The 15,904-nt window shown below is 41.2% G+C and overlaps 1 protein-coding gene across 1 annotated transcript in view; it reads right to left on the bottom strand.

The window, feature by feature from the left end:
* LOC143649162 (uncharacterized) overlaps positions 1–15,904 on the bottom strand; it is a 107,417-nt gene that overhangs the window by 64,299 nt on the left and 27,214 nt on the right. Inside the window, exon 3 of the mRNA XM_077119366.1 lies at positions 3,077–3,199. Coding sequence (XP_076975481.1) covers positions 3,077–3,199 — 123 coding nt within the window. The remainder of the gene's footprint in view (positions 1–3,076; positions 3,200–15,904) is intronic.

The raw sequence follows: 15,904 nt of genomic DNA, 5'->3' as shown, positions 1-15,904 counted from the left end.
GGACACAAATGGACATTTACACACCAATGTTTACAGCAGCATTATTAACAATTACCAAGAGATGGAAACAGCCAAAATGTCCATCAACAGTTGGCTAAACAAACTCTGACATTCACATAAGATGGAATATTATGCAGCTGTAAGACAGAATAAAGTTATGAAGTATGTAACAACATGAATGGACCTTAAGGACATTATGCTGAGTGTGATTAGCCAGAAACAAAAGGACAAATACTGTATGGTCTCACTGACATGAACTGACATTAGTGAATAATCTTGGAATATTTCCTTGCTAACAGAGACCATCAGGAGATAGAAATAGGGTATGTAAGATCTTGGGTAATTGGAGCTGAAGGGATACAGATTGTGCAACAGGACTGAATATAAAAACTCAGAAATGGACAGCACAATATTACCTAACTGTAATACAGTTATGTTAAAACACTGAATGAAGCTGCATACGAGAATGATAGAGGGAGGAGGGCTGGGGCATAAATGAAATCACAAAGAAAGATTGAGATGGTGTAATCTAGGAATGCCTAGAGTGTATAATGATAGCGACTAAATGTACAATATTAAAAAATGTTTTTGCATGAGGAAGAACAAAAGAATGTCATTACTGCAGTGTGCTGAAAATAGATGGTAATTAATATTTTTAAATTTCAACTAATGTATGAGACTAAAGCAAAAACTGTTTGTTTGGTACAAATCTATACTTTGACTAGCGCATCTCCTAATATAACTTATGTAGATAGTTGACTGAACACCTTAAGTACATGGAACTTTGTATAGGACATGAGATTTTGTTGGTTTGTCCAGGTGATGACCTGATCAATCCCAGAGTGATTTGACCAGTGAGTGGAAAAGTATTTGCAAAGTCCCCTTCAGGGAATGGTGAGAACGGGGGAAAACTCAACTTCCCCAAGTTGAATTCTTGATATTCTCACAAGCAGTGTGGACAACCAAAGCTATAGGCTGAGCCCCCAGTTTTGGGGTTTGTTCATATGAAACTTAACCCCACAGGGGATAGGTCAAGCCTACTTAAAATTAAGCCTAAGAGTCACCCCCAAGAGAACCTCTTTTGTTGCTCAGATGTGGCCTCTCTCTCCAGCCAACACAACAAGCAGACTCACCACCCTCCCCCTGTCTACGTGGGACATGATTACCAGAGGTGTGGATCTTCCTGGCAGCATGGGACAGAAATCCCAGAATGAGCTGAGATTCAGCATCAAGGGATTGAGAAAACCTTCTGGACCAAAAGGGGGAAGAGTGAAATGAGACAAAGTGTCAATGGCTGAGAGATTCCAAACAGTCGAGAGGTTATCTGGAGGTTATTCTTATGCATTAAGTAGATATCACCTTGTTATCCAAAATGTAATGGAGAGGCTGGAGGGAACTGCCTGAAAATGTAGAGCTGTGTTCCAGTAGCCATGTTTCTTGAGGATGATTGTATAATGATATAGCTTTCACAATGTGACTGTGTGATTGTGAAAACCTTGTGTCTGATGCTCCTTTTATCTACCTTGCCAACAGATGAGAGGAACATATAGAATAAAAATAAATAATAGGGGGAACAAATGTTAAAATAGATTTAGTTTGAAATGCTAATGATCAATGAAAGGGATCAGTAAGGGGTATGGCCTATAAAAATTTTTTTTTTCTGTTTGTTATATTTTTCTGTTGTCTTTTTATTTCTTTTTCTAAATTGATGCTAATGTTCTGGGAAATGATCATGATGACGGATATGCAACTATGTGATGATATTGTGAATTGCTGAGTGTATGTGTTGGAAATGTTTGTTTCTTGTAATTTTTTTAATTAATAAAAAATTTTAAAAATAATAATAATAAATTTAAAAAAATTTTAAAAAGCAAATCTTTGTAATAATAAATCTCTTAATTCCACCTGAGACACTGACTTTTCTATACCATCTTTTATTCGAGCTATAAAATCAGCATATGATTCGTTAATTCCTTGTAAAATTTTTACAAAAGAGGGGGTAACAGTTCCAGGAGGAGTAATTTGTTCCCAAGCTCTTATACAAGCAAGTTGAGTTTGAACAGTAGCCACATCATTGTACCGTATCTGAGCTCCACCGCCGCATATGGTCCAGTTCCCATAATTTGACCTGCTGTGACTGGTACTGGTGGCTGTGTATTAGCCTTTCGAGTTGCTTGTTGATTTGCTTCATCTAACAGACACATTTTTCCATTGCAAAAACTGAAAAGCTGTCAAGGCAGCACGAGCAAGCATCTCCCACTCCCACGGAATTAATCTCTCAGACTGTGCTAATCCTCTTAAAAGTCCTACTGTACATGGGCAGGAGGTGCCATACTGAGCACGAGCAATTTTTAACTCTTTTAAAATTTTAAATGGAAGGGGCACATGTTCCAACTGGTGTCCTCCTTGAGGAAACTGGTCATTAGGAGGATTCTGAGTCATCTACACTGGAAACCTATAAGCTTCTGGATCCCCCTCTAATTGGGCTTGTTGAATTCCCAACGAGACTGTTGGTCCATTAGGAACCACAACTGAAAATTGTGGTGGATGTTCATTTGTTACATTGTCGGGAAGAGCAAAAGGAGGAGGACACTGAGTACATTCTGGTTGTTCAAAATAAATCCCTTTATGGGATCATTTATTTACAGAAGGCATAAAAGGAAATTCCTCAGAATGAAAAGAGGTGGCCTTGTCTTTTCTATTCAAATCACAGTGTGATGAATGGGACAACTGTTCATCTTTTAGTTCCTCATCACTGTCCTTAAGAGGTTGTAGAACTGTAGATAACATATTACATAGAGACCAGACTGAAACAGGCATATTTTCACCCTGCAGATAAACCTTTTTTAATTCTTTAATAACTTCATGCCACTGTTTAAGTTCCAAAGTTTCTCTTTCAGGTAACCAATAACAATATTTTTGAATAATGCAAAATAACTCTGTGATTTTTATCCTTTTTTACTTTCACCCCGTTTGCCTTTAACAAAGTATATAACAAGGTTTCATATTCAGCATGCAAAGAATAACTTTGCCCCACGTTAATCCTGATTAACAAATTTCCAGGACAAAACTTTACCAAGTTCTTGGAGTACAGACTCTCCCTTCTTCTGGGTCCTGGTAACGTGACAAAATCCTCTCCAATCAGTTGGAGCCTTTTCTTCTTCAGGTCCCTGTTAGGGCACCAGTTGCCAGGAATTCCCTGGAGAACAGGGGAAAAGAAGGGGCACCACTTCAGGATTAAGAAACGACAGACACAAGAAGATAGTAAATAGGGTCAGGGGACTCAAGCTCATCAGGAACAAGAGTCCCAAATATACTGACATCCATATATTTATTATTGTGCTCTTACACAGGAACTGCTTTAGGGAGTGTAATCAAAGCAAGATTATTTTTGAATTATGCCTGCAAAGCCACAAAGTTTGGTTCCCAGTTCCTGTTCCAGGAACTGTTTCTAATCAGAATGTTCTCTTTTCAGGTCTCTTTGGACTCTTGAGTCAGCGTCCTTGAGAGCATTTGCTTCAGCAGTTTTCCACATCAGCAGCGCATGGTGTTCCAATGCCCCAATGCCCTGTCAGCCAACCGCTCGAGCCCTCAGAGAACCATCTCCAACATGGGTGTCTCAATAAATCTTACCTATAGGAAGAAAGACTAAGGCTGGGATTGGTAAAGTAGCAGCAGTGGTAAAGCAGCAGCAGTCATTTCTATTAGCCATAAAAGGGGGATCTCTGGTTCTTTCTGTGATAGGGACAATATTCCTGCTAGTGTCTGCATAAGCATTTGCCCCAACCCATCAGGGTCACAGAGGGGCCTTGCCTGATGTTGACATTCTACAAAATCGTATATTCAAAAGGAGAACACCTCTGTCCATACGTGCCCAGGGCATCTCCTGGATGTCAGAGGCTGCTTTTCTCCTTCACAACTTAAGGGATAGGTACTAGATACCATCATTATCAAGTCCATTTTACAACTGAAACAGGCACAAAGAGTTTAAGCCACAGAATTATTAAGTGGCAGTGGCAGGGTTTGATTCCAGTTGGTCTGGCTCCAAAGCCCTGATCTTTACCCACCACCACCATTCTGCCTGTTACTCAGTGCTTTAAACCTGTGAAGTCAGAATGGTCAATAGTTTTACTAATCATCCTAATTTTTGCTTTAACTTCCATTTTTACTCAAGGTACAAAGAAGAAACCAAAAGCAACTAAGGCAGGCTTGCCATACTAACAATTATTTGCAGTGTTAATTAAGACCCCTGCCTTCAGGAGAAAGGAAGAACCGTGATAAACAAATGACCACGTCTGCTTATCGTCACCAGATGGGTCCAGTCCTACACAAACATTCTGCCCGGGCAGCTTTTGCAGATTTATGGTACCCAGAGATGCCCTGCCCCAGACAACTCACATAGCTCACATCCTCCTTGACTCTCCCTTCCCCTATATCCTTTCTGTTCTAAGCAGGAATATAAACTATTTTCCCCACCACTTTTCTTTGAGCAGTAACTCTTTTAGTTCTGCTCCCAATCGCGTCACTTAGTTCAATACACTTACTCTGTACCTTGGTTTTCGGAGCATGTTTTCAACTTATCAAACCTTGGGTATTTAATGATGACAGCAGTCAAAAGTATTTCAATAAGGACTGGCACTCCATAGCACTATGTGCCCAGATCAGCTGTAGGGCTTCCCAACCATTAATTTTCCAATTTGTAAATATGGAAACCGAGACACCGGAAGATGGAGCAACTAACCCAGAACTACGAAGCCTGTTCCGAACTTCAATACCGGAGCCAGCACGACAGAGCCCAGTGAGACCGTCATGGGTCCCAGATTCTTAGGGATGAAAACGTCGGGCACCCCTAATCAAGGTCCCCGTGGTCCAGCACCCTGAAGAGCCACCACCTCCAAGAGAGCGAGACCCAAGATCTGCCAGCAAACCAATCCCGCCCTCGTCCTGTGGACCACCACCCCTCCCCGTAACGACCTCCCCTCGCCGAGCCCCGCCCACTTACCCGAACCCGGTCGGAGGAACGAACGCCCCCGATCAAGCACAGCGACTACCACCACCACTTCCAAATCCAGGACGGGCGCTTGCACATCCGGATCAAGGGCCGTGAGAGCGGAAGAGGCGTGGAGCCCCCATGTTTGCGATTGACAGACCCCCGGTAGCGGGAGGGGCGACGGCATCTTCCAATCACGGGGCGGTAAAACGCTAGTCCCGCCCTCTAGGACCATGATTGGGCACTGTGGCCGGACCCACCCCCGTAGGGAGTGTCTAAAGCCCAGAGATGGCGCGGCCTCCCTCCCTCCCAAGGGAGGGGCTTATATTTGACCCGCCTCTGAGGCGTGGCGAAGGCTGAGGCTAGATCCGCCCTCTGGACGTGGCCTCGGCTAGTCCTTAAGTCTTTTGGGAGGTAAATAATGAGCCTTTGGGCGTGGCTCGGTGGACATGCCTCCTCGGAGGCGTGACTGTGGTCCTTGGGCGTGGCTTGGAGCGGGACCGCCTCCAGGGCGTGTGCTCCAGCAATTGTACGAACGTTTGTTTCCTTCATGCTCAGAGGCTCTAAAACTTTATGACCATATTTTGGATGTCTTCTTTCGTGTTTCTATTTTTTAGGAAAATGGCAACATTTTTTACATACTTCCATGCACCCAGTTTTTCTTACTAAATAATACAATGTGATGATCTGTCCAAATTAAGACAGGTAATAAAGCTTTTAAATTTAATGTACTTTTTGTGGCAATATATGGTCAATAACAAGTCCCTCTCAATCGAAATATCCTGTCCTCTAGAGCCTTCCCCAAGGACAAAGACACACGGTCATCAGGTTCTTGGTAACCTTTCAAAAATGTTCTGAGCACACACAAGCAAAAACCCCTGATAAATACCCATTAATTATCTATTATGTCCCTGTGATAGTCTGAAGCTTTTATGGGCCCCAGATAAGGCCATGTTTTTTAATCCATTCCTGTGGGTGCAGATCTATTGTAGATGGGACTTTTTGAATAGGTTATTTCAATTGAGACGTGACCCACTTCACTCAAGATGACCATCTCATTGGAGTCCTTTATAAGAAGACAAACATATACAGAAGAGAAGAGATGAAATTAAGAGACGCACACAGAAAAAGCCCCAGGGAAGTTTAGAAAAAACAAAAAAAAGAAAGAAATTGAGAGGACCCATAGAAAACAGAGAGGAAACCACTGAGGCCAGAAGCTGAAAACAACAAAACCTGGGAAGAAAGGGCCAGCAGACACCAGCCATGTGCCTTCCCGTGTGACAGAGGTGACCCAGATGCTGGTGGCCTGTCCTCAGAGTCCAGGTATCATGCTGTGGATGCCTTGAGTTGGACACTTTTATGGTCTCACAACTGTAAATTATAAGTTAATAAATCCCCATTGTAAAAACCAAAACATTTCTGTATATTGCCTTCTGGCAGCTTTAGCAAACCAAAAACAGTCCCAGACTCTGATCTCTGTATACTCAGGGCATAGCAGTAAACAAATCAAAAAAAATCCTTGTACTCTTCCTGCTAAAACACCAGTGGGGAAGGACAGAAGAATAAACCATATTAATACATGGCATATATGACAAATACAATACGTTCCAATGGGTGATGAATTGTTGCCAGCAGGGAAATGGCTCTGAGTGCCCTTTGCCTCTGTCCTTCCCTACCCCACCCCAGGCCCTGTCCGGCAGTTTGACCCCATCACACACTGGGAAGGCTCCATCATGCCCTAGCAACGAGTTCTCCCCTTCTGAAGACCTGCTGCAGGCTTTTTTTTTAATTTATTTTTAATTAATTTATTTATTTTAATTGACAAACCAAAACAAAACACAAACATGAACATTCTTAACATACAAACATTCTATGTATGGTGCACAATCAGTGGCTTGCAATATCATCACATAGTAGTATATTCATCACCATGATCATTTTTTAGAACATTTGCATCACTCCAGAAAAAGAAATAAAAAATTAAAAACTCATACATACCATACCCCTTACCCCTCCCTCTCATTGACCACTAGTATTTCCATCTACCCAATATATTTTAACTTTTGTTCCCCCTATTTTTTCTATACCCCTTATCACTTCCTTTCATTGATCACTAGTATTTCAATCTACTCAATTTGTTTTAACATTTGTTCCCCCTATTATTTATTTGTTTTTAATCCATATTTTTTATTCATCTGTCCACACCATAGATAAAAAGAGCATCAGACACAAAGTTTCCACAATCACCCAGTCACATTGCAAAAGCTATATCATTACATAATCATCTTAAAGAAACATGGCTACTGGGACACAGCTCTACAGTTTCAGGCACTTCCCTCTAGCCTCTCTAATACACCTTAAACTAAAAAGGGGATATCTATATAATGTGTAAGAATAACCTCTAGGGTAACCTCTTGACTCTGTTTGAAATCTCTCAGCCACTGCACTTCATTTTGTCTTATTCTCTCTTCCCCCTTCTGGTTGAGAAGGTATTCTCAATCCCTTGATGCTGAATCCCAGCTCATTCTAGGATTTCTGACCCAATCCCCAGGGAGGTTTACGCCCCTGAGAGTCATGTCCCATGTAGAGAGGGGGAGGGCAGTGAGCTTGCTTGCTGTGTTGGTTGAGAGAGAGAGAGAGGCCACATCTGAGCAACAAAAGAGGTTCTCTAGGGGTGAGAGGCCTAATTTTAAGTAGGTTTAGCCTATCCTTTGGGGGGGATAAGTTTCATATGAACAACCCGAAGACTGAGAGTTCGGCCTATTGATTTGGTTGTCCCCACTGCTTGTGAGAATACCAGGAATTCTTCCAATGGGGAAGTTGAATTTTCCACCTTTCTCACCATTTCCCCAAGGGGACTTTGCAAATACTTCTTTATTCACTGTTCAAATCACTCTGGGATTTATCGGGGCATCAGACTGAACAAACTTACAAAATCTCATGCCTTATTCAAGGTTCCATGTATTTATGGTGTTCAATTAACCTGTCCATATAAGTTATATTAGGAAATACACCAGTCAAAATATAAATTTTGTACAAAATAAACATTTTTTGCTTTAGTCTCACGCAGAAGTTGAAGTTTTAAAATATGAATTACCATCTATTTTCAACACCCTGAAATATTGACATTCTTTTGTTCTTCCTCATGCACAAGCATTTTTAAATTTGCACGTTTAGTCACTATCATTGTACACTCTAGGCATTCCTAGATTATACCATCTCAGTCTTTATTGTCTATCTTTCCATCTGGTTTCATATGTGGCCCCCCAGCCCTCCTCCCTCTACCATTCTCACATGAAGCTTCATTCAGTGTACTTACATTACTGTGCTACAATCAGGTAGTATTGTGCTATACATTTCTGAATTTTTACAATCAGTCCTGTTGCACAATCTGTATCCCTTCAGCTCCAATTACCCAATTTCTACCCTATTTCTATCTCCTGATGACCTCTGTTCTTAACTGAAATTTCCCATGAACGTTCATTAATGTTACTTCATATCAGTGAGACCATACAGTATTTGTCCTTTTGTTTCTGGCTGATCTCACTCAGCATAATGTCCTCAAGGTCCATCCATGTTGTTACATGCTTCATGACCTTATTCTTACAGCTGCATAATATTCCATCTGTTCTAGTTTGCTAGCTGCTGGAATGCAACACACCAGAGACAGACTGGCGTTCAATAAGAGGGGATTTATTTAGTTAACATATAGTTTTTCAGAGGAAAGGCAGCTAACTTTCCACTGAGGTTCTTTCTTACATGGGAAGGCACAGGGTGATCTCTGCTGGCCTTCTCTCCAGGCTTCTGGGTTCCAACAACTTTCCCTGGTTGATTCCTTTCTGCATCTCCAAAGGCCTGGGCTGAGCTGCGAGTACTGAGATGAGGTATGCTGAGCTGCTTGGGTTGTGCTACATTGAGCTCTCTCATTTAAGCACCAGCCAATTAGTCAAACATCATTCATTGCAGCAGGCACGCCTCCTAGCCAACTGCAGATGTAATCAGGAAAAGATAAGGTTCACATGCCATCAGCTCATATCCACAGCAATATAACTAGACATCTTCACCTGGCCAAGTTGACAACTGAATCTAACTACCACACCATCGCATGTATATCCCATATACTTGTTTCACTACTTGTCTGTTGATGGACATTTGGGCTGGTTCCATCTCTTGACAATTGTAAACAATGCCACTGCTGCATTTTTAAGGTTCAAAGCCTGAACCTCCCAGGGGTGCTGGAGGGCATGTGCCCAGACAATGCTGGGACAGCTGCTTGTAAGTGCACTGTCCTAATTAGGAGGCTCTTTTGAAGCACTCTACGATGCTAAGTTCACCTCCTTCCTTCTCACCCATTCTTCCTTTCTTAGACCTTTAAGATGTTAAAAATATGTTCCTAAATGAAATGTTTTCATTTTAATTGTTGCATATATAAGGTGAGCTCATATATGTCTAAATATATTTACATATATATAAATATACATATTTACATTTACATATCCTTTTCATTTTCAAAGTCACTGTTGGCTGATCTCCAGCACCACAGAGAGGTCAATGACCAAGTAGACAAGATGACATATTCTGTAGCTGTCATTCATTCTTTCCTCTAACCACCCCAGTGCTGGTTTAATGGGCTGCAGATCAAGAAAGCCACTGTGGTAAGGACGGTGTGGTCAGCAGAATAACGGCCCCCCAAAATGTCCACATCTGAACCCCCAGAACCTGCAAATATGTTCCCTTACATGGCAAAAGGAACTTTGCAGATGGAATTAAGTGAAGGGTCTTAAGATGGGAAGAAGATCCCTGTAACCAGGTGGGCACAATGTCTTCACACGGTCTTTAAAAGAGGAGAATCTTTCCCGGCTGCGGAAAGAGGGAGATGTGACGATGGTAAAGGGGCAGAGAGATGCTGCACTGCTGGATTTGAAGGGGGAAGAAAGCCACACACCAAGCAAGTTCTCTGGAGCTTCCAAGAGACAACGCAGCCCTAACACACCTTGACTTAAGCCCAGAGAGACCCATGTTGAACTTCTGATCAGCAGAACTGTCAGAGAATAAATTTATGTTGTTTTAAAGCTATGTTTGTAGTGATTTGTTACAGCAGCAGTGGGAAACTAATACTGAAGAGGGACAGGTGACATGGCTACCCCATGTCATGGCTCAGTGTCTGAGCAGCAAACAGCAGAACCAATGCAGGACCCCTGGAGGCATCTCTGTTCAGGGAACCTGCAGCCACCTGGAAGGTTGGTGATACTGGACCCCGCCTATCACGCACTGGGCAGCCACAACGTGTCCTTACTGGAATAGACTTGTATTCTTTCCCTGTCCTTTATGTCTCTGCCACCACAGACTTCTGGACTGTGGACTCCTACGACTTCTTATTTCTTGTCATGGCCACATATGGCTTTGATCAGAGGTTTTGTTTCCCTGCAAAGGAAATGGGATGACAGACTCATCCCCATAGAATTCTCAAGTCTTCTATATAAGCCATCACCCAGGAGCAGCTGTCCTGACACAAGTGGTACAGCCTCTTGGAGTGTTCTGACCCAACTAGAAGATAAGACCTGAATGGACAAGGTTTGCTCTGAATCAGGACCAATACATGCTTTTGTTTCTCCCACAGGGAGGATTCACAAGTCTAGGAATCAAGGAGTGAACACTGAAGTGGCTCCTCTCACTACTTCATCCAATAACCCACTTTCAAAATTAAGTGTACAAACAGAATGATATGTTACTGTTTTTGTTTGTTCTTAATTTTTTAATTAATAAATAAATACATTTTTAAAAAATTAAGGTACCAATTTGGAGGTCTCAGCTTCTAAAACGGAGAAGGCTTCCATTACATTCTACAATGGTTCCATTGGCTCAAAAATTGAGGGCTGGTCATTTTGAGCTCCTTGGGTCCCTAAGCCACAAGCAATCAGAGGGAGTAATTCTATAGTCTGGGGTAACTGGTTCTGATTGGGAAATTGGGTTACTGATCCACAATGGGGATCCTCCGGCGTATCTCTTTGTACTTCCATGTCCATCAGGAAAAGCTAATGAAAAACTACAGCATCTCAAGATAGCAGAACTTCTGAGTGTTTGGGCACTACAGTAAGGAATGTTTAGGTCACTCCACCAATTGCAAACCCCCCAATAGCTGAGGTACTGGCTGAGAGCAAAGAAACACAGACTGGGTCATGGAAGAAAGAAGTGAGAAATAACTACAGGTTCCAGATCAATTGCACAAAGAGAAAATGAGGCAGCTCTGCAAAGTTTAATCCCTGATTATAATGCTTGTGTGTGTAGACATACGTGGATTTTTTTTTTAACACATTGTTTTAGTTTTCTTGGCTGCTCAAGCAAATATCATGGAATGGGTTGGCTTAAACAATGGATTTTACTGGCTTACAGTTTGAGGCTAGGAGAATTCCAAAGTGGAGGCATTAGTAAGATGATGCTTTCTTCTCAAACTGGTGTTCTGAGAATGGCTGCTAAGTGATCCTTGGTCCTTAGCTTTTGTGACACATGACAGTACACATGGTAGCCTCTCTTAGCCTCACCTTTTTCGTACAGATTCCGGTGATCTTCAGCCTCTCACTTCTCATGGCTTTCTCTTTGTTTGAATTTAATTCTGCTTTATAAATACTTCAGTAATAATATTAAGACCCATCCTGTAATATGATGTACAAATAAAATTGTTTAAAAGTGAACAGAAACAAACAAAAAAAGAATGTTGTAGGACCCACACTTGTCTGTTTCAAATGTTACTACAAGGCTACAGTAATAAAGACAGAGTGATTCTAGCATAAGGATAGATATATAGATCAACGGAATTGAATTGAGAATCTAGAAAGAAACGCTTACGTTTGTGATCAACTGATTTTCAAAAAGATTACTTTTTTTGAGGGAAGATTACTCCTTTCAACAAATGGTGTATGGACAGCTGGGTTGCCACCTGTAAAGAAATGAATTTGGACCACTTCCTCACATGACAAAAGTGAACTCAGAATGAATCATAGACCTATCTGTAAGAGTTAAAACTATAAAACCTTTATAAGAAAAATTAAGAGTAAATCTTCTTGACCTTGGGTGAGACAAAGCCTTCTTGGATATGACACCAAAAGCACAAGGAACAACAACACACTAGGTAAATTAGACTTCAACAAAATTGAACACTTTGGGTCTATAACTGATATCATCAAGTAAATGAAAAGATAATGCATAGAAAAGGAGAAATTATTTGTGAATCAGCTGATAAAGAACTTAATCTGGAATATATAACTGCTATAGTTCAATAATAAAGAGACAAGTAATACAATTAAAAAATGAACAGAAACAAGTGCTAAATGTTCTAAAAAAATGACCATGGTGATGAATACACAATTATGTGATTCTATTGTGAGCCACTCATTATGCACCATGTATAGAAAGTGTATATATGAAGGTTTTTCTCAATTAAAAATTAAACAACAAAAAAAAGAAACAAGTGTTAGAGAAAACGTGAAGAAAGAAATGTACCTATTCACTGTCGGTAAGGAAACTGAGAGGTGTAGCCCTGTGGAGGGCAGTGTGATGGTTCCACAGGAGGCTAGGGGTGGGGTTGCCATATGATCCTGCAACCCCATTGCTAGGTTTACAACCTGGACATACTGAGAGTGGGGACACAAATGGATACTTGCACACTGGGGTTTATGGCTGCGGTGTCCATGATTTGCAATGGATGGAGTGGCCTAAGGGTACAATGACTGAGGAATGGCAGGGGGAACGGTGGTGTACAACAAACTACTGAGCAGCTGCAACAACGAATGAAGTTGTGAGGCTTGCATCTAGGTGCATGAACCTTAAGGACAGTATGCTGAATGAAATGAAGGAAACAAAAAGGCAAATATTATCATGCCTCACACATATAGATTAACGATAATATACAAACTCAGGAAATTGAAATCACGAGGGATGAGTTATAGGTTGAGGCCTCTTGTAAAGGTTCCTAGATTGTAAGCTCCTCCAGCAGTCGCATCTATCCAGGAGTTGTATTTGTTATTTCTAAATTCTGAGATACTGAGCTATTTGTATATAACCTGGTCATTCCCTGAAACTTTGGGGTTTTATGTGACACCTGAGACTCAGAGTTAGAGCTCTGAAGCTATGAAAGTCAATATTACCCCATTCAGCAACTGTTTAAAAAGCTGGAAAAGTGATCAGATTTCATCTAGAGATACGAATGGAACTGATCTAGATAGTACTAGGGTAAATTCGAATACTAGGTAAAGGATGATATGGTTCATATTTTCAAACTTCATTATCTGTACGAGATCAAAGGGAAAGATGTTTATTCGGTGCAAAATTTATATTTTGGATAGCACATTATATAACTTAACTTGTATGGTCAGTTTACTTGAACACCATAATTACATAAAATCTTGAATAGGGTGTGAGAGCTTGATGGTTTGTGCAGGTTAATGTGATGCCCCAATATAGCCCAGAATAATTTCGGCAGAGAATAAAAAGTATTTGCAAAGTCCCCTTGGGGGACTGGGAAGAAAGGAGGAAATATTCAACTTCCCCATCAGAGGAATTTTTGATATTCTTACAAGCAGTGGGGACAACCAGTTCAATAGGCTAAGCCCTCAATATTGGAGCTCACCCCTATGAAGCTTATTCCTGCATAAGCTTATTCATAATGAGGCTAAGCCTACTGATAATTATGCCTAAAAGTCACCCATGGAGAGCCTCCTGTTGCTCAGATGTGGCCTCTCTTTCTAAGCCAACTTGGCAGGTGAACTCACTGCCCTCCCCCCTACATCGGACATGACTCCCAGGGGTGTAAATCTCCCTGGCAATGTGGGACCTGACTCCCAGGAATGAGCCAGGATGTGGAGTCATCAGAATGAGAAAGCTTTTTGACCAAAAGGGGGGAAAGAGAAATGAGACAAAATAAAGTCTCAGTGGCTGAGAAATTTCAAATAGAGTCGGGAGGTTATCCTGGAGGTTATTCTTATGCATTATGTAGATATCCCCTTTTTAGTTTATGGTGTATTGGAGTGGCTGGAGGGAAATCCCTGAAACTGTTGAACTGTGTTCTAGTAGCCTTGACTCTTGAAGACTATTTAACTATATAGCTTTTACAATGTGACTGTGTGATTGTGAAAACCTTATGTCTGATGCTCCTTTTATCCAGGGTATGGACAGATATGTTAAAAAAAAAAAAAAGGATTAAAAATAAATAAATAATAGGTGGAGATAAACGGTAAAAATTGGGTAGATTGAAATACTGTGGGTCAATGAGATGGAGGGGTCAGGGGCATGGGATATATGAGTTCCTGTTTTTTCTTTTTATTACTTTTTCTAGAGTGATGCAAATGTTCTAAAAATGATCATGGTGAAGAACACACAACTATGTGATGATATTGTGAGCCATTGACTGTATAATATGGTTGGACAGTGTGTATGGCTATTTCTCAATAAAAATATTTTTTAAACAAGACACATCCTGATTGAACTGAGCCATACATTAACTGAAGTCACGTCAACAAAAGCTCCTCCTTACAAAGGGTTCACAACCCACAAGAAGGAATTAAGTTTAAGAACATGTTTTTCTGGGGTACTGTATTAGTTAGGGTTCTCTGGAGAAACAGAATTAACAGGGAACACTTGCAAATATAAAATTTATAAAAGTGTCTCACATGACCACGGGAACACAGAGTCCAAAATCCGCGGGGCAGGCTGTGAAGCCGACGATTCCGATGGAAGATCTGGACCAACTCCACAGGAGAGGCTCGCCGGCAGAAGCAGGGAGAGAGCCTGTCTCTTATGAATCCTCCTTAAAAGGCTTCCCATGATTAGATTAAGCATCACTCATTGCAGAAGACACCCCCCTTTGGCTGATTACAAATGAAATCAACTGTGGATGCAGCTGACGTGATCATGATCTAATTCTATGAAATGTCCTCATTGCAACAGACAGGCCAGCACTTGCCCAACCAGACAAACAGGTATCACCACTTGGCCAAGTTGACACATGAAGCTGACCATGACAGGTACCCAGATTCAAACCACCATAGGCATACATGTATTTCTGTATTTATTAATTTCCTCTTTTCTCTCTCCTCCTTCCACTTATATGCAAATTGTTGGGACTGGTTAAAGTTACAGTTTAATCTTTGGTTTAAAGAATTTATTCCTCATCCTACTTCTGCTGGTAAATGAAAGAACTAAAGGCCTGTTCTTTGTTTATAATGTTATCAAACTAAATTTTAGCCTGGTTTAATGACAGAAAAAAACCTAGGTGTTATCACTGACAAAAGGAGTATAAGAAAAAACTAAAGATGTCTCTCACCCCAATTGTCATACAACAGAGATTTGCCTGTGTGTTCAGATAATCTATTAAATTAAGATTTTACAAAGGGATTAATCTTGTTCCCTTCCATGTCAATCAGGGTTCAGTAAGGGAGGCAAGCCATAAGAAGTTGAAAGAGAAAGTACTGGGGACATGAGGATCTGTGAGAGGCAGTCAGAGGGCCAGAGAGTGATTAGTTTATCTGCCCCCCTCCAACATACGTGCTGGTGCAGGTGGACAAAGATGTGCTTGCAGGAGAATCTGAAAAGCCAAGACCGTCCAGCCACAGAAGTCATACTGAGAAGGAGTGTGTGGGGAGAGATTTAGGGAAAACTGTAGCCTCTGAAGGACTGTGCTGGGTACCTGGGGCCGCTGTTGGTCAGCCGGAGTCTAGCTCATCTTAAGTCAAAATACATACCTGATAGGAACTGAAACAGCCAACAGAACAATGAACACAATAAAGATAGTAGTGATCTCTTTGGGGAAGGTGGAATGCAGTCAAGGCAGTGAGCTGGAATATGGTGATTTTTCATTTCTTAAGCCCATTGACTAAGTCACTGGGTATTTACTTTGCTGTTATTTGAAATGTATAATAT

This window comes from Tamandua tetradactyla, chromosome 11 (assembly GCF_023851605.1).
Source record: "Tamandua tetradactyla isolate mTamTet1 chromosome 11, mTamTet1.pri, whole genome shotgun sequence".
Classification (NCBI taxonomy): domain Eukaryota; kingdom Metazoa; phylum Chordata; class Mammalia; order Pilosa; family Myrmecophagidae; genus Tamandua; species Tamandua tetradactyla.
The sequence above is the reverse complement of the archived record's forward strand: the minus strand, read 5'-3'. Positions and strand labels throughout refer to the sequence as shown.